Below are 20,052 nucleotides of genomic sequence, written 5' to 3'. Positions count from 1 at the left end.
AGTATTGATCAAAGATAGAAATTAAAAAGAAGACATATTAGAATAAAGTATATTGTTTTCCATTGCTTTCCATGTTTACTCTCAACAGATCGATGCTTCCAAGGCAAATCCAATGTCAACCGTGTTGGGTGAAATGTCCTCTGGCTGTCAGTGTCATAATAAATTCCACCAAGTGGACATTTCAATCTGAACATGTCAACCAAAAACATATTCATCTCTGCCAGAAAGGTGAGATCTGTCCATTGCAGAGCATCCCACAAAATGGGCATCTCAATATCTGAGGCCTTCCTTAGCTAGCTAACTTTAGGCTTATATAACTTCTGTCTAACAATGATAATAGATACCAGGATACATCACCAGGGCACCTTATGTTGCATACCTACCTACTCCAGGGCAGGTTAGGTTTGGGATTTAGGTCATAAATGGCCCCAGGACCAGTCAGGGTGGGCATCTGACCAATCAGCGACAGGCTTCTGACGGAGGTGAACTCTTTCGGGTCACTTTTTTTCTTTGTAAAGTTGTCAGTCATGTGACAAATATTAATTCTAAACTTCAAGGTCAAAACAAACTGTCTAACAGGTTAGATGTTATAAAGGTTTCAACACTGTGGACATGCTCACTGGCTAGTGTTAGTGTGGTCAGTACTCTGTACTTCCTCGAGAGTGGAAACTGGATCAAACAAACCACGGGACTGGATTTATGCCTAAAAAGACTAACTGGATTTAAAATCCCTCGATAGCTTGGTGAAAAGGTTTTTGCTCTGTACTTCACCTATTACACTTCCTTCTGCACTTTATATGTAAACAATACTGTACTTTGCACTTCTGGTAAGATGCTAACTGCATTTCATTGGAACTGTATCTGTACTCTGCACAATGACAGAGTTGAATCTAATCTAATCTAATCTACAGTCCATTTCTTAGATTAAACAGTAATAACTATGATCATGACTAATGTTCCTCAGTCCTCGTCTACGTCACATTTGAATGTTTTCCCTGCTCCAAACAAACCTGACTCAACTCACCAACTCCTCAATAAGCCCTCGACGGGTTTACAAAGTACATATTAAAGCAATAAAATGCTGAAATATGTGTTACAAAATATGTTATCAGAGGTAAGCTGGACTGAGTTCAACTAAGTAGAGAACTGACAAAGGAGAGATGGAGAAAGGCTTAAACCTTTGCTTAAACTCTTAAGCACTGACGTCATTCATGATGTAATCCCATCTCTGATGCAAGAGCTCTCTCTCTCTCTCTCTCTCTCTCTCTTTGTCTCTCTCTCTCTGTGTACAGGTGAGTTTAGGCACAGAGGATCATTTTTTGTTTAAGAGCTTTCAGGCTTTCAGGAGCACCTCTGTTTCCAGTGAGATCAACAGCATGAATATAAGAGACACCTCTAAGCCTCCTCCTCCTTTCTTCTTCTCATCTTTTTGTTTCTTTTTTTTCTGTTGCATTTTTCTTCTTCTTCTTCATGTTTCTATTCTTGTTGTCTTCTTCTTGTACTTCACGTGCCAAAAAAACATATTCAGTCTTTTTCTGCTAATCCTCTTCCTTCTTGTTTCTTTCTTCTTCACATTTGTCCTCCTATTCTTCATCCTCTTCGTCTTCATCATCTTCTTCAACTTGCCTATCTTGCCCCTTTTCTCCTCCTCCTCCTTCTGTTTCCTCCAGTCTTCCTCTTCAACTTTCATTTTTCTGTCTTGTTCTTTTCATTCTTCTCCTCCTTCTTTTTTCTTTCTTCCTCCCTCTTCCGTTTCTTCTTGGTTCTTCTCCTCCAACTTTTTTTTTTCTGTGCTCTTCTCACTCTTCTTCTCCTCCTTCTCCTTGATTCCTCTCCTTTACCTTTTCTATTTCTTCTTCTTTTTCTTCATCTACTCTTACTCACCCTTTCCCTCCCATTTATCCTTCTGTTTCTTTGTTTTTTCACTCTTTTTCTTTTATTTTTTCTTCATCTTCCTCCAATTCTTCTTTACTCCCCATCTCTTCTTTTTTCTCCTCCCCTTTCAAGAAAGATACCAAAAAAACAACAGGCCTCCTTTATTAAAAAAAGAAACAAAACAACACACAAAAACCAGTTTAAATAAGATGCCAATCTGGTGTAGCTGTCCTGTCAGGTAACTGTTGAGGGAAGATTCAAACACTCTGACATACACCTTAATATTCCCTCTGAGTGGAGACAGGAAGGAACTATTTACCTTTCGTTTGTTTTGTGTCTCTAAGCTGCTGGCCGTTGCAGAGTAAGTGATGATGTGCATCAGTAATATTACAAAGGCAGCCGGCTAAAGCAAGGCTGATTTTCAGGGGTTGAGTAAACATTTCCCAAATAAGCAGCAATAGAGCTTTGGTCCTCCGTAGCTCTCTCGCCTACAAATCTCTTCCTCTGACCTCAGAAGGAGCGCTTCTTAACCACTCATTTCTCTCTAGCTGGGAGGCTTTCAGCTACGCTGCCAAAAGGCATTATTGATGACTCTCTCGATTCTTGGCTTGGCAGAGAGAAGGACATGTTCGCCTGTGTCCCACGAACAGCCTTAGCCTATAGGAATTTGATAGAAATCACCCCCCATTCTCCAGCACAGACACAGACAGTAGAAATGAAAGCTCTGATGATAGATTCTGTACGTGATACAGTTCTGTCTGATGTTCTGTGTATAAGAGGGGCTGCAGGACTAGGAATTTTTACTAGTCGACTAGTCGCATAGTTTTTATAGCTAAAGCAAAAACAAAGTCAGAATGTCGCTATTTTTAGGTTTTTTGTTAGTACAGTTAAATAAATAAGTCCAGAGAGGTCATGAGGTAGTTATAATTTTCTGGGTTGTTATCTTAAGATAACGAGTTAATTTTCTTGTGATCTCAAGATAATAAAGTTGTTATCTTGAAATAACGAGTTAATTATCTTGTTATCTTGAGATAACAAAAGTTATCTTGAGATAACATGTTAATTATCTTGTGTCCTCAAGATAACAAAGTTGTTTTCTTGAGATAACAAGTTAATCATCTTGTGATCTCAAGATAACAAAGTTGTTATCTTGAAATAACGAGTTAGTTATCTGGTTATCTCAACATAAAAAAAATTAATTATCTTGCAATCTCAAGATAAAGTTGTTTTCTTGAGATAACGAGTTAATTATCTTGTAATCTCAAGATAACAAAGTTGTTTTCTTGATATAATGAGTTAATTCTCTTGTGATCCTTTATCTTGTAAAATTTTGCCTGAAAAAGTTGGGGGATGACACAGACTTCCACTTTTTAGCTACATTAGCCTCACACCCCATAACAAAATGAAACACTGTTATATGAATAAGGCCCAATACAGTACAAATAAAAACTGAGTGCATCAGATTTGCTCCCAGAATGCATCCAAAAAGTTTAGCAACAAACCTTTTTATGTCCTGAAGAGTAATGAGTGTCATTTCTGTTATGTTGTTGAGCCAGTGCACGAGTAAGTGGACACCTGTAACGCCTACGCATGATGAAGCAGAGATGGGGACTCGAGTCAGCAACTCAGACCTGAGCCTTACTCAATTTGCATGTTAACTATCTCGTGACTCGATTCTGACTCACAACTCAACTCTGACTTAAGACTAAAGACTTTGAAATTTCAATGGAAAAACGGCAACAAAACAAATTAGATTAGGGCCGCCAACCTTAATGAGGTAAATCTTTCCTTTCTAACCTTATGTTCATGACTTTGTGTGTCAGTAAGGTTTGAAATGGCTTCAAATAATGAGCCTTTCATCATATAACCTTCAATCTGATGGACAGAATGAAGCGCTGCATGCAGAAAATGCAATGTTTAAAGTAAAGAGGCAAAAAAAAAAAAAACTTGGATAGTCAGCATGTAGTATGGATTACAAGTGTCTAGTTAGTTATCAACTAATCTTACTGAAGTTTAGTAAATTACAGATCACAATACTTTAAATCTTAATAAAACTTGGATTAGCTATTGTGCTATCTAGAATACTTGCTATACAAACTACAGACTAACCGACTGTTTTGAGTTCTTTTGCCTCATTTACTGCGTGTAGCGCTTCAGTTCTGTCATTCAGACCGAAAGGCCTATTTGAAGCCTTTTTGAACCTGGTGGGTTTGCAGTAGGGGTTTACTTCATACAATGCAATGGCAGGTAATAATGGGACTAAGCTATGAAAATCGGTAGCACTTTATTTTTTAATACCTTAGTAATATTATGGTAACAAGCTGTACTTACTTAAAAATTACATAAAATAATAAGTTAATAATTACGGCAGTAATAAGTTAGTAATAAAATACATATTCATTTCACAGCTGATACAAAATGTAATTAGTAGGTATAAAAGTAAATCTGATTTACACTAAACAATTCAATGGTCTTATTCCATTTAATATGAATAAGGGGTCCAGCCCTTACAGCATAATAAACCACATATCCAATTCTTTTAAATCATTACAGGGATTTATAATATTAGGGTTAGTAACCATAAAAACAATGCAGTAGTTTTGCCAAAATTATGTGTGCTGTAAAATACTAACTCACTTATTTCTACTGTGTTTCTTACCCATTATGTCTTTAAATGGGCAGCCGCAGTATGATGCACAGAGTTACAGGCTGTAATCACAGAGAAATGAAATGGTAGAGCTATAAAACATAAATATACTTCTTTCCATCTTGTTTCTTGGTTACTGCATTTCACATCAGGTGAAAACATCAGTCCTTCAAAATAATGCAGGTAATTACTCTGTAATTATAACTAAATTACAGCATCATAACCACCTGTGGTTATTTTACATGTAGACCAGCCTACAGACAGTGCAGCTCCTCAGGAACAGAAGAGGTAAATTTGTTGAGAACACACAGAAGCAGGGCTGGAACTGCATCACATGTTCCTTTGAGTTACCTGTTAACAAAACACTGTTACTCTATTATACTGTTACTCTGAATTACTTCGGTGATGGAAAAGACTCGCACCACAACACATCTTCACACATAAACATCTTTCTTTTATCTTAATTTATCTTTTTTTATTAATTCTTATTAACAACTAGAAATAAGCATATCGTTTTTGTTAGTACAACCCTTAATATTATCAATACCAACATGTTGCCATTATAATTACTGACTTATTATTTAGTAACACCTTGAAAATTAGCATGTAATTTTTTAAATCAGTACAACTTGTTACTTCAATATTACCATATAATTACCATATAATTACACACTTATTATCAACCTGTAAAGTGCTACCAAAGTTCTCTAATACACTCTCAGAAATAAAGGTATGAAACTGGGGCAGGACCCCTCTTGTCACTGGGGCAGTGCCCTCAAGGGTACATCTCAGTATCTTTTGTCAGGGGACATAATTGTATTATAATCCATTGAAATTATATTTTCTAAACTGTATTGTCTCCACACACCCCTGTCTCGTCTCCAGGCTTTTTATTTTATTGTTCTGTTTTAAAACATTCGGTTATGAAAAGATACAAATACGAACTTTTAACCTGGAAAAACATATTTAAGGTACACAACTGGGCCTTAAAACCACTGTTGTACCTTTGAGGGAACATTTACATTGTTTGTACCTTGATGAATGAAAAAGAACCTTTATTTCTAACAGTGTAAAGACTCAAGACTCGACACAGACTTGAATGAGGTGACTTGTGAACATCTTTGCGAAGTCTGCCAGCTACTCAGACGGGTCACTTCACCTGCTTCAAACAATAGGAGAAATTAAAACCGTTAATATTACTGGCACATGTGTTTTGTCAGGTGAACAGTTATTCATGGGTTGTGTTCAGCTTCAGGCTAAGCCCTCACAGTCACTTTGGGGGGGATTAACAGGAATTACAAGATGTGGTCAGAATGATCAGCCTCTCTGTTCGCGCTGTCAAGCTGGCCAAAGCTAAATCCTGCCTGCGCCCCGACTAAATTTAGAGAGGGCTGAAACATAACATCAATGTGCTCATTCATAACCATCTGAAAACAATGCTTTATAAGGAACCTACTAAGCTAGATTTCTGTGAAACCCTTAAGTAACTGAAGCTTATTACCAACAGCTGCCAGAATAAACCAGCACATATCATTTATACATCTAACACTATTCTGCTTATCAGGAACATTCAATAATGCTATAATTATGAAAGATATTCACGAAATGGACGGTTGTGCTCTGCATGAGCAACATTAAACCCTCTATAAGAACAAGGCTAAACCGCAGAGGGCTACCAAGTTTTTCTGTAGATGAACAGATTATGGTGTATTGGGTAAACATCTTCCAAGTCCTAAAACACAAGCAGTCATAAGATCAAATGAATGCAAAGGGATAAAAAGAGAAATAAATAAAATGGGAGGCTTAAAACAGAGCAAAAATTCCCCCCTTTCTTTCTCAGTCCTAAAGGCTATAGATAAACTCTGACCTCCTCTGAAAGGTTCCGAAGCTTCTTAGATTACCTCTCTCTGCTCTAAAACTCAATCACAGGAGCTTTTGTCAGACTCCAATGTCTGGAGAGAGAGGGAAGAGCACCACAGTGACCTTTCCACAATAGCCCCTGTTCCAAAATATGAACTGTTGAGCTTAACGGCACTGAATGAAACCGGTTTCTATTCTGAAGCGACAATTGCATTCACTGGGCGGACTAGTGTCTGCTCTGCAGTCAACCATCAAAAACATCAGCTCCTGAATTAAAGCACCTTGGCTGGTCATCGAGGGGTCATCATCTTCGAGGAGAAGGAGGGCGGGCCAGACAAACAGCGGCTTTTCATTGCGAAGGCCTGATGGCCTTGCAGCGTGCGCGGGCCTTCGTGCCGACCAAAATCAACAGGCTTTCGATGGTTATTTAAAAAGCGTCATACTTACATTGGAAGGATGTTACACATTCACGAACTTCATAATAACGACCCGTGGAGAAATAGCATAAACGCCACATGCTTAGGGTTGATTTGGACGGCATTAGCATTGCCATATGAATGTGACGAGATCATATACATTGACAGAAGTGTTTGAAAGATGGCTTGAGGTTTCTCTCCTGGCTCGCACAGAAATAAGCTGCTATTGAGTTGGCTTGGTCATACGTGAACAAATGATGTGTGAACGTCTCACTCAATTGAAATACGCACATGCAGGCCAGCATGAAGTCATGCAACTCCATACAATCCAGTAGAGAGGGGGGCCAGGAGGAGGGATGAATGTAGTCAAAGAGGTGTTGCTGTTTCGGGTGGGGGGTAGGGCAGATTTCCCAGGCCATTAGGAGGATGACCTTGGGATGAAATCACTGTCCTTTTCAACCACAGTGTACAGGAGAAAGAAAAAAACAGTGCCGTCTCCTTGTGCACAACGGCGATCTGTCCCAGAATCCGAACGCCTTTCACGCTTCCAAAGTGTGGAGGATGTGGCGGCCTACATCGAGCAGCTGTGAGTGAGACTGCGTAAATGACAGACAGGTTTGAAAATATTTATGTCTAACCCGACTTAAAAAGATACTAGACATTCCACAGAGATCATCATGGCCTGATCTGCGCGGCAATCTTTGATCCGTGGGCGACTTTGGTTCTACCATGTAATTGGTCAACAGAGGGGTTTTGGACGGAAGGCTGGCCGCCGTCCCCGACCTTCGGCACAGCGCACCAGACAAAGAGCAAACGGACAGATGGAAAGAGAGATAAACGGACAGACAGAAAGACAGATGGCTCGATGTGACATCTGAACACACTTGGAATGGCTCAGATGCGCTTGCTCATTCTTGCTAGCCTCCGAGACGATGACGCTAGCGATCTTGGCAGCAACTGCTTTACGTTGCTCTCACCCACCCCACCCCACGCAGTAAATCAATACCGCAACACACGCCCCATAACCAGCGTGCCATGCAAGTGAGACACCCGCAGCAGGGTGGCAAACCCCCCCAGCAGGAACATACATGAGACTTAGACTCATCCTGTTTTCCACACCATCATCCATAGCAGCCATGGGCTACAAGCGTACACCGAGCCAAACTACATTCACAAACGAGAACCTGCTGACCTGCTGCTTACATTATATATAGTGCGGATGATTCATGGCGTACGAGAATGAACCACGTAGAAAAACGAAGGCCAAGAAAAGCATCCTTGTCCATATGGGGGGGATTTAGGCTGCAGTGTTGGAGTGGCACCCTCTACTGGATGGGATTCGACTGTCGTTCTTCTTTATTTCAAAAGGAATTCCATTTATCTTTCATTGACATTGAGATTGAGATGTAAACAAAGTCATTCAGAGTGGTTTGACATGAACGTACAGCACTGTGACTCGATTTCTTTACAGTGGTGGTGATACGAACCAGGAGCTGCAATATCCACTGTGCAAATATAGCCATTTTATTTACGATCCAAAACAACCAGTGAACCTGCATCTTCTTAATTATGTATGTTGATAATAGTAACATAATGTGAAAAAATAATCACCAAAATCATGCTCTTTATTCAAGCCCAGATTTACAGTGTGAAAAGTCACAAGGGGAGCAAAAACAGATTCATTATCTTGTATGACAGTAAACCTCAGCAATAAACAATAAAACACTGAGGCAATAAAATGATAAGACAATACATTTGTTAAATAGGCCATGACGTAAAAGACAAGAAAATAATAAGAAAGATAATAACTAAAAACAACAAAAATAATAAAAAAGTCAAAGCAAACAGCTAAAAAAACAATAGTAATGAACTAAAGTATAAACAGAGCAAAAATAATTATCACTCTCTTATATGTTTTCTTTGGGCCCTGCATGTAAAAAATATATATAAATATAAAAAAATCTTATCTCAAACCAATCATAAAGCAATTTCTCAAGCATCAGTTAAGTCAAAGTTTATTTATATAACGCTGTTTACAACAGGCGCTGCCACAAAGCAGCTTTACAGAAAAATCTGGGTCTGAGCCCTCATGAGCGTCACCAAAGGAGACAGTGGCAAGGAAAAACTCCCTAAGAGCAAGAGGCCATGAGCGGAACCAAGACTCAAAAGGAGAACCCATCCTCCTCTGGTCGACACCGGATAGCGTTTATAATCATTTCTTGCCACAACTTTCTCTAAAGGGATCTTTTAGAGTCATTGAACTCTTCAGACGTCTGGTTCCTATCACCACCACTGCGAACAGTTCTGAATCACTAAATTTCTCTACAGTGGAGCGTTTCACACCCAATCACCCTGAATAACTTGCTTTAAACATTTAAATTATGCAGAAAAATCAGCATAATTCCTCTTTAACTATCACAGTGTAGCTCAAATTCACTAGAAATGATACATTTATGGTCAGCCTATATCACAATCTTTAAGAAAGTTTTGGGGATACCTGTAGGTATGATTCACAAAGATTGATTGCAGAAAAAAAATCTGATCCTAAAAGCCAAACGCACTGAAACAGCAGCCTAACACAGAATAAATGAGTGTCAAAGCCATTATTCCTCCACAAACGCCACAGTATTGCACTCTTGAAGCTTTCTGAATAACAGTAGGAACATATATATATATATATATATAGGTGTTGTTCATCAGCCCTTTCCATCACTTTCTCCAGCATTTCAATTTTCAAGATGATACCCAATGAAATTGTCCAGCTGAGATGAAAATGTGCAGGCCACAGGGTTGAGTCAAATTGTTTCAAATTTCAGATGAAGTCCATACATGTGGTTATGATTCATTTCTGTAGATAATTCCTTTTAAGAAGATCACCACAATCATATACCTTGAAAAAAGGTAGGAAATAAAAAAATATTAAAAAACCCTGACCACATGGAGCTCTCCGTCTTGGTTCCTTAAGCCTGCAAAAAATGACAGTTTGTCCTTTAATCCCAGACTTCCCATGTATGTATTGTGATGGAATCTATGAGAGATCCACCATAAAATAATACATAATACATAATACATAACAGAAGTAAAAGTAGTGGTTTAGTACTGACAGTGACCTCTCTCTCTGCTGAAGGAAGCATCAACTGCATCTACAGTATTTCACAGATCTATAAATCTCAAACTCCATGCTTTATTTCATTTGTGAAGAAAAGAGTTATGTATTGTAAAATACTGCCCCCATGTGGAGTTGATTTAGGCCCACATCCATTTGTTTATGTCAATGACTCAGCAGTCTTTCTGCAAATTGAAGCATTTACCTCAATGGCTAAGTACACCGAGTGACCGTCTCATTGGAGCTCTATGAATGCTGTCGTTACTGTCTGTCCCGCGCGCGCTCCTCCTGCGCTCGGCCATAACATCCTGTTTTAGGAAGCAAGGTTTTAGCAGAACCTCTTACTTTTAAAAAGAAGTTACCCATGAATCAGTCAAAGGCTCTTTCTTCCCCTCTTCAGATCTTTCTCAGAGATTCAATGAATCAAACTGCCAAATGTTCTCAGGCCTGCTCCACACTAAAGGTTCCCTACAAGCTCCTTACTCAGGCCAAGAAAGCTATTCAACTTCGAAATGCCTCAAAGAACTGCTGAATGGGCCGCAGTCACACTCCGTTCTAAAGCTGAAATGGGAATTAATGAGTCTGACAGAAACTATTTAAGCCACCGCGGTTACCTGAGGAGGGAATACCAATTAAAAGGCCCGAAAAGAGTCTCATTACGTTAGAAATGAAAAATAACTCTTTAGTTACTTTCAGCTCATGTTAAACAGGTGTGCTTTACCTTTGGTCACTCCGCTGGTTATTACTGCTGGACAGATGTTTAACAAAGCACTGATGGTTTAATTTTGTCCGTGTCCTGTACTCCAGCCAGCATCAGTGTCTTGGCCTAATGACACACCCAGCATGGAACTCATAACTATCTGCAAATTAAAGGGGAAATTCCACCAATTTTTCTGAATTTTGGCATAATTAAACCTTTCAAATGTAAACAAAATCATTCAGAGTGGTTTGGTGTGAAATGCTTCGCTGTAGAGGAACTTAGTCAGAACTATTCACAGTGGGAGTGATAGGAACCAGATGTCTGAAGAGTTTAACGCCTCTAAAGGCTCCCTCACAGAAAGTTATTACATGAAATGGTTATGAATACGCTGCCTGATGCCTGAGACATTGTTTTATGATAGATTTGCAAGACGGTTGTTGGTGGAGGGGCACACGCAGGGTACTACAAGGCAAAATAGTCAACATAGAAAAAAAATGTTTTTACATTTTCTACTATATTAACGTAAATAACATTTCTAAATTCTATAGTTTGTGTTGTACACACAGTGGCCCCTGATTCCTATCAGCAGCACAGTAAAGAAATCTGAATTAGCAAGTTTTTTCTACAGTGAAACATTTCACATCAAACCACTCTGATTAACTTTCAATGACTGAATTATGCAGAATTTGTGAAAAGTTGGTGGAATTCCCCTTTAACTGTGTTTAACTGTGCATTCTAACCAGCGCAAATTGCAAGAATATTTCTGAATCTACCCACCATTCATTAGCTGAATATGCCGAGTACATTCACCTCCACTGCATGTATAGATCATTAACTGTAGTGCTGCTTTCTTCAAACAGCATCTTCAAACATCTTATCAGTCAATAACAATCATGAGCTCTGATAATGATAAATGATAAATATTATACATTATAATGTGTGTATATGTTGAGATGAGACAGTCGTACATCAAAACTGTTTAGTGTTTATTCTCCAGTCAGAATGTACGCATTCCAGAGGAGCTCTAAGGCTGATTACAGTACCTGCTTTATCATTTTACACAACAGACACTCTGAGCACTTTCACACACAGACCTGTTCTTATAAAGAAAAAACAAAACAAAAAAAAACACAGTAAGTCTGAAGAGGAGAGTTTTAACACGTACTTTCTGTTACACAAGTATATCAGTGTTGTAGGAACAAAATGTTATCTTCAAAATTTTAACTTTAAAAAGAAAAAAATTAAAACTTTCAATGGAAGTTATTACCATTTGGACCATTTCTATTGATTGATTCATGAAATTTTCATGCAGTGTGATGTGAAGCTGGAGTTTTAAAATGATATAAACAAAAAAATAAATAAAAAACAGAACAAATGTGGAGGTTTTGCCCCAACAGCGATGATATATCTGTCCATCCCACAGCTGAGCATCTAAAATCTCCCTCCTCCAGTGCCTGACTGACTGGCTCACTGAGGTTAATGACTTTATGGAGTGGGTCAATAAACTGTGATCTATCTCTAAAGAAACAAAACAGGACAAAAAAAAAACACCTAACAATCACACTTTTCCATTGCTAACATCTCTGAATGTTGTTGATCAATACGCAGTCAAACAAATCAGACGGTCAGCGGCAAAATTACACAATTAACTATGAAAACACAATTAATTATGAAAAGCTGTTCAAGAGAATTACTAATAAGACTGAAACTGTTAAGTATTAGTAACAGGTTAACATGAAAATAAATAGCATGTTTTTTGATATTCATATTTTAATTGCATGGTTTAATTTGACTCTATTTTTCTGCACATTTATGAACCCAAAAAGGCCCCAAACCCCAAAAAAGCCTAGAGTGTATACATCCTCTTTAAACAGCAAAGAGTTTTTACTAAAAAAAAAAAGAAATCAACATAAAAACAACGGCATAAAATTAGAAAAAACATTTCCTATTGGCCAATTTTTATTACAAATTTAAAATTAAATAGAAAAATCTCAATTAATTCAACTGATTCCACTGAACTATCAGTTACAGTTATCAACCCATCCACCTAACTGACTGAATTATCCACCAGATCATATTCTGGTCAAACTCTGCAGCTCAAAACTTTCTTAAAGAAAAATAAAAAAAAATATAGTAGTGCAACACATTCATAGATCTGTTAGAGTTACAGTAACGTTAGTTCAAAAAGAAAAAAGAAAAAGAAAAAAAGTACATCAATCAGCTAAAGCATCTTAACACAACCGGATTTCTAAATTTCTCTATACTTACATTCCCCAAAACATAAAAAATACAGCAGTTTCACAAAGTAACACATTAACAAACATTAAGCCCTTGACTTACTTGTCATTAAGACATGAAAAGTGACTACACGGAAAGAGATTACATTGCAATACTCAACGCAGCAAAGCCCCACTTTAACACCCTAGTATTACTATGAATATCTTAATATCCACTATGCCTGACCATGTGTCCATTTTCAATACGTATCGACCCATCCATGACTGGCTTTCATATCAATGAAGGAAACAGCTGGCTGAATCTCAAATGGCTCCCTATATAGTGCACTGCATAGGTCAACACCAAAATAGTGCCAAGAGATACATTTGGGAGTCAGCCACAGGCCGCACACCTACTAACCGGACATTTAGTGCACTATTTTATTGTAAAAGCCATCCGTTTTCTGAATTATGCAGTGAAGAGAGCCATTTGAGATTCAGCCAGAGTTTATGAAGAGAAATCAGTTCATTTTCATACCAGGCCTAAGGTTTAAAAAAGACTTACCATTAAAATAATACAGTGCATACACAATCCCAGTGTATACATGAGTTGCCAGATTCTCCCTTTAGGCCTCTCTATAGAAGATCACAATCAATCTGGTTTCAGTTTGTGACCGCCGTATGATAATATGTTATCAATGTACAGGCTGGTCACACAACATCGTTAATCATATTGTACCTTGTGAGGATGTTATGGCTACATTCTCAGCTGTAAATATTCCTAAAATACAGTTAATGACAGGTCAATGTGAGGTCAGTGTGTACTGTTTCCCTCAATACTGTTAGCTGAGTAGCAGAAACCTTTCATGTGTTCTAGTTAAATGTGAATACACGTGGCTGAAATGAGCACTGAAAGCTTTTTGGATAACAGTAGGACTAATGCTGATTATGAAGAGATCCACATTCACACACAGGGACTGAACAGACTTGCCCTGGTCTGCTCTCTTTGCTGCTTTTCAGGAACAAATTCTCAAAACTCTTTCAAGCCCTAAGCACTCAAGAAGTTTATCTTCAGTCTTAGATTTCACTGCCAGCTCTGTTTAGAAGCCAAATAACACTCCAAAATGTTGTGAAGTAGTAAAGACTGGTGTTAGGTGACGTTAAAGCATCCACCACCAAACAAAAAGCCTTCTCGCTTCCTTTTAAACAAGAAAATAAAGTTATGTTTTGCAATTTATCTCACTCTGAAAATCATGTGACAGCGTTTCCCAGCATGCATTTATCCAAAATAAAACTTGCTGCATAATTCTATAAATGTCTCCCTGGCATGAGCCGCGTGTTTCGGCCTCGTTACGGCAAACAATGCATCTTCTTCCCAGGTCTATGTTCTTTTAATAAGGTTTCATAAACTCAGTTCATACTAAAGATGTACAAAAACTCCCAAAGATGAATCTGTCCATTCAGGAACATGTAAACTGTCAGGATGTCCTTTTATTTTAGCACTGACGCTCAATGTTTCCTCATTCTTCAAAGTGCAACGTTTCTGAAAAAAAACCAAAAGAAAAATAAAGGCAAATGTGCAGTGATTCCTCCTCACTGCTGAGAGCACTCCCTTGGCTGCTCCTGCTCGCGACTGTCCACCATTCCCTCGTTCTTTTGCTCTATCCCCACCTAGAGGAAAACAGGAGAAATGAGCTACAGTAAGAAGTAGAGGCAAATGTCTCCCACCAGAGGGCGATCACTTCAAAGAGAAAAGAAAACTGCAATGAAGAATTGAAACATGAAAAAGACTGGATAGAATTCTCCAGGGTATATTTTGGTTTGTCCATCTGATTTTACATGACCAAATCGTAAGGCTAATTATTCAGTAACTGCATGAAATAAATGTAAATTTTTATTTATTTATTTATTTTTTTAAAGCTCCCCTCAAATTAACAGAACGTGTTTTGTGATCATAAACATATTGCTATATGTTTACAATTTACATATCATAAACATATTGCTAAAATTTACTGCTGAAAGCCAAAAATCTTAGACGCTCTTTGTATTATTTTATAAAAATAATGTTTACAGAGCAGATCACTGAAGAGACGCCATCTGTTTATAGTTTATAGCTCAGATTTATGGAAAAACGGGTCGACTTTCAGTAGAAAAAAAAATTGAGAGTTCAGCTTCTTTTATTATAAGGGTTTAAAATTACATCACCCATCTATCTGACTGGAAAGAAGACAGTTCCAGCTCTCATATGACCCCCACCTTTTGAATATAGCTTATGAAATATGAAAGTTATGAAGAATACGATGAAGTACGTTTTGGAACCACCGGCGGTCTCAACGAGTTGAGGAGGTTAACACCTGGTCCAACAGGTAAGTACATACAGCAGTATGCAAAGGTTTGGGTGCTCTTGGTCAAATTATACATTTGTGTTGATTTTCTAAGTGTAAATAAGTTAACACACCCAGAGAACATGTTTCTGCACATTTTAATGCACAATTACTGTTTATTTTCTGAATTTAACGTACAAGGTTATGAATTTAACAATATTGCCTGTGCAAAAGTTATGGCACATTTAATAGTTTATGTTTCACTTTTTAAAAAGAAACTGAGCACTCAAATGAGCAAAAAATGCCATATTAGAGTGTGTTATTTGTAGAGGATGTGTTGACTTAATTTCACTTAGAAAATGAAAAAACATGTAATTTAACTTTTGCATCCAGCTGTCAACCAATAAAATAATTACTCACAATTACTCTCATTATTATGTGAATCTTAATTTAATCACATTTGTCTTGGTAGCTGAAATTTGATTCTGTTCCATTTAAACAGCAGTGCACTTTGTTATAGCTAAATGAGTGAACAAAATAAGAATGTATCTACTGCTTTCAATAATTTATTAACCATACTTTGAATCTCAACATGAAAAACACAGATTTCCACACACTCTCAGAAATAAAGGTACTAAACTGTCACTGGGGCAGTGCCCCTCTTGTCACTGGGGAGGGACCCTCAAGGGTACATCTCAGTACCTTTAGTCAGGGAACATAACTGAACCATAATCCACCGAAATTATATTTTCTAAGTTGTACTGACTCCACACACCCCGTCTCGTCTCCAGGCTTTTATTTTATTGTTCTGTTTTAAAACATTAGGTTATAAAAAAAAGGGACAAATACAAACTTTTAACCTGGAAAAACTAATTTAAGGTTCACAATCAGACCTTAAAACCACTGTTGTACCTTTGAGGGAACATTTACATTGTTTGTACATTGATGAATGAAAAATGTACCTGCACAGAACTTTTATTTCTAACAGTGCAGAGTGAACAGTTTCCAAATGTCATCACCGAAGTCCAGTGAGAGCAACAGCATTTGCATGTTCCAACCAATGAGTGTATATAAAACAAATATCGTATATACAGTCAGTGGTTCAACCATGATTGTAGGATCTCACTCTCATTCATACAGCTCATGGATTCTTGTAACAGTGGAGGTTCTAGAGGAGAATTGGAGCTTCAGTTTCCTGTTGCTTTTGATGGTTTGCTGCTTGTTGATTTATCTATATTTCTCCTGTACACACTGTCCAGAGGAGTCTGCTGAACATACGGCTTCAGAAGCCATTCAAAAGCTTATTTGATTGAGAGAGCTACGATTCTGGATTCTATACTAGCAACAGTATTACAGCCTACACTAGTATGGATGATTTGAACGGAACTGAATCTAAACTAGGAAATGCATTAACAGCGTAAAAAGAAAAATTGTTTGTCACATTCGTAGAAACCAGCAACTAGATTTTACTGCTAATAAACTATTCCTTTAAGACTGTAGATACTGGCCCTGAGTGGGGAAATCTGCCATGAATACAGTCTTAAAAGTAAAAAGAATTCAGCCTGAGACAAGAAAAGTGGCCTGGTCAGCAATGTCACATGCACACATACTCCAGCAGCTCAACCCTCTGCAATATGGCCCCTCTCTCAGGGGTTGTACCTCCCTCAGGTGAGGACCACCTGCTGCCAGGCCTCAGCTTTTGTCACACAAATATCAACCTTGTGCTAAAAATGTTTCCGTCTCTCCCCTCTCCCCCGGGCCTGCAGTGGTGTAAAAGGGAAAGTCCTGCTCGTCCCCCTAGCTGTTTTTAAAGCGCTCCTGTGCAGCGACGGAGGAGCTGATTCCCTCTGTAAGGCTGATGAGAGGTAATGGGAGCAGATGCTTGTGGGAGACAGCTCCAGCCACCTTAATGACATGTTTGGATTGCAGCAGGGAAAACAGCTCTGGCAGCTGAGACAGCAGGTTGCTGCGGGGTGACTGCCTGTCGTCCAGTCACACTGTCAGATGGCTGATGAAGTTTAGCACGAACTGCCCCCATCCCCAAAGGGCACGCAAATCTCTCTAATGCAACCAAATGTGCACCAAATGCAGCACCTTCACAGGGCGTTTATTGTATATTGACTGATTAGTCAGGACGTCTCATGGGTGGGGACGGCAGCAGTGCAAACAAAACTTTATTTACAATGTCAACACCACACACACTGACACAATACTGTTTTTGTACTATATCAGGACGTGTGGTTATATGTGTCTCAAATCTGTTTTATGTAACTACTTAATGTAATAATAATAACAATAATAATAAAACTACTTAATAATAATAATAATAATAATAATAATAATAAGCCCTATATATATTATATTATATATAATATTTCTCAGTTTCTTCCCTACAGAGTCAGGACTTTATGACCCTGCAGTGCCCAGTGTGACTCACACACACGCACAAACAAACAGTACCTGGTAGAAATAGTGTGCTTTGTAAGTGATCCACTTCTTCAGTTCAGTCCTCCCTTCCACAGACAGTGAACGAACCGTTGCCTTTGAGGCAGAAGCAGCAGGCATGTCAAACTCCACCTCCACCTGGCACTGGAACTTCCGCGGCACCTCCCAGTCAGAGCCCAGCTCCAGACGGCAGAAAAAGGTGTGAGGGTGGCCTAGCGCTGGTGAACACAGAACAAACCAAACACACACTTACTGACGGCCTGAGACTCACTCAAACAAAACTCTCTGCATTATTCTTCCTCCTGAATATACAATTGCAAATAAGTGCACTTTTTCGCTACATAACATTGTTATAATCATGCCATAAACATTTCATGGTAGATGTCTTATGTTATGGTGAGCTGTCATAAAGGATTTTGTCCAGTAATACAACATGGTCATGCTACCTTTACAAGTAACTGCATGTTTATCACGTTTTTGTCAATGTTATGCAGCATAGTTCAAGTAAAGTATTGCCAAATAGTTAAAAATATACAGTAGCAGCCACCCTGAAGCCTTAATTTGGTAACACTTTGTTTTGAGAGTCTCCTGTAGATGCTCACCTTGTTTTTAACTAACATTCAACTAAATATCTATTAAATACAACTGAACTTTAATTTGAATGTCACAAATTCTACTAAATCTAAACCAAAACTTACACATTAAACCTAACCTTAACTTCACACGTTTTAACCTTAACACTGTTGATAATCACAATAAGTTTCCAGATATTTGCTCACAAAGCGTTCAGTAAACTACAGAGGACTGTAAAATAAAGCAAGACTGTACTTTTGTCCACTTTCATAGATGACAGTGTGTCACGCATTGAGAGAAACCACATAATTAAATCTCTTTGAGATTACTTAACTTTTTGACGCAGTTTAATGCAAGCATGTAATTATTCAGGTGTGTTTTAGGCATTAGGGCAAGTTAACACAATGCTGACTGGTGGCTGGTGGGGTATACTAGCTGTTCCATACTTAGCCATGTTAGCCTTGTAGCTCCAGTTTAAAACCAAAGAGGTGAACTTAACACCAAACATGTCGTGACTGATCAACTATTTTGGCTGCTATTTCTATACGTATAAAAACAAATTAAAGTGAAAACAGTTCATCTCAGGACTGCTTCATAACCCTACTCCTGAGGACGCTGCACTGCACGGTGAACTGCTTTCTTTGCACTACCACCCCAAATTCAGCTCATCAGATAATTACCAAGCCCTTCACGAGCTGAATCAGGTTTGTTAGAGCAGAAAAAACCCAAGCTGTGCACTACAGGGTCTCCCTGAGACTCTGCTAAAGGGACTGTAAGAGTCTCTCCTGTTAGAAGTGGGATTCCTGCATGTCTAGGCTGCGCCATGACGTTACAATAATGGGCCAGCTTCCCAGACATATTAAGTGTGGTCCCAGCCTAAATTGCACTCTCACTGGGGATTCAGCCTAAGACTAGATTCAGTCTGTTCAGAAAACCACATAAAAGTTAAAGCATTTTTCAATTAGAACCTCACTATTCAAACAAATGAACAACAACAAAATAGTTTGCATCATCATCGTCATCATCATAGTAGCACTTAAGTTTTAATTGAAGAAAATTACATCATAACTATGAGAGAAAAAAACAAAAACAAAAACTAAATAAAACGAGAAAGGCCTGGTGGCAACTATGTGTGGCTGTGGTGGGGTGTGAGTGTGTTTGTGTAGGGGGCACACAAAGGAAACAGAAAGCCAATGAGTTTGTGACTTAATGAATAATGACAGCTAAGGCTTTGTCCAACCAATCAGACATGTGCAGAGGGAACCCTGCTGATGAGCTAGTGAAAGGCCTGGAGCACTGGCCTTTGACGCAAAATACCCACACAGAGCTGAAAGCATATGCCAAGAGAATAGAAAGGCTGTGCTGAATAATCAGTGGCTTCTACACCAGCTCATATGAACTGGAATGCAATATTGTTCTAAAAGAAGAAATCGCAGGGCACAAGTCCATGAAATGCAAGACTTCAGGGTTGTGATCTGTATGTGAAAGTTTAAAAGTAGGTTTGGCCTGAATAACTTGCTTAAGTATTCCTTTGTTATGCTGATATTCGTTTCTCTATTTATTATTCTGATGCTTAAATCTTAATATCTTAAAGATAAATAAATTATAGTTGATTTAGATGAATGTATCATAAATTCACTCCGAGCATCCATGTCACCTCTCCTCAGAGCGCAACAAACCACACTGCTTTCCACATGGCCACTCAAGCTAAAAGAGCAAAGATGCCTAAGAAATCACATGTTGGAGTGTTAAATTATTGGACAACAATAATAAATAAGTAAGAGTTTGGTATTATACAGAGACTCCATGAACTTTGATGAATCATCTCAAACATGTAAGCGTCCGAGTACTGGACCCTCTGACTCTGCTCTGTCAAATCAGCTTTTTTTC

At 38.4% G+C, this 20,052-nt stretch overlaps 1 protein-coding gene across 6 annotated transcripts in view; it reads right to left on the bottom strand.

The window, feature by feature from the left end:
- Window positions 1-11,569: 11,569 nt before the first annotated feature.
- The window catches only part of ston2 (stonin 2), a 57,919-nt gene continuing 49,436 nt past the window's right edge, over window positions 11,570-20,052 (bottom strand). For all 6 annotated transcript variants that reach the window (XM_036593066.1, XM_036593068.1, XM_036593065.1 and 3 more), the window contains 2 exons: window positions 17,605-17,807; window positions 11,570-14,491 (listed from right to left, as the gene is read on the bottom strand). In XM_036593066.1, coding sequence (XP_036448959.1) covers window positions 14,414-14,491; window positions 17,605-17,807 — 281 coding nt within the window. In that variant the 3' untranslated portion in view covers window positions 11,570-14,413. The remainder of the gene's footprint in view (window positions 14,492-17,604; window positions 17,808-20,052) is intronic.

This window comes from Colossoma macropomum, unplaced genomic scaffold (genome assembly GCF_904425465.1).
Source record: "Colossoma macropomum unplaced genomic scaffold, Colossoma_macropomum, whole genome shotgun sequence".
NCBI lineage: Eukaryota > Metazoa > Chordata > Actinopteri > Characiformes > Serrasalmidae > Colossoma > Colossoma macropomum.
The sequence above is the reverse complement of the archived record's forward strand: the minus strand, read 5'-3'. Positions and strand labels throughout refer to the sequence as shown.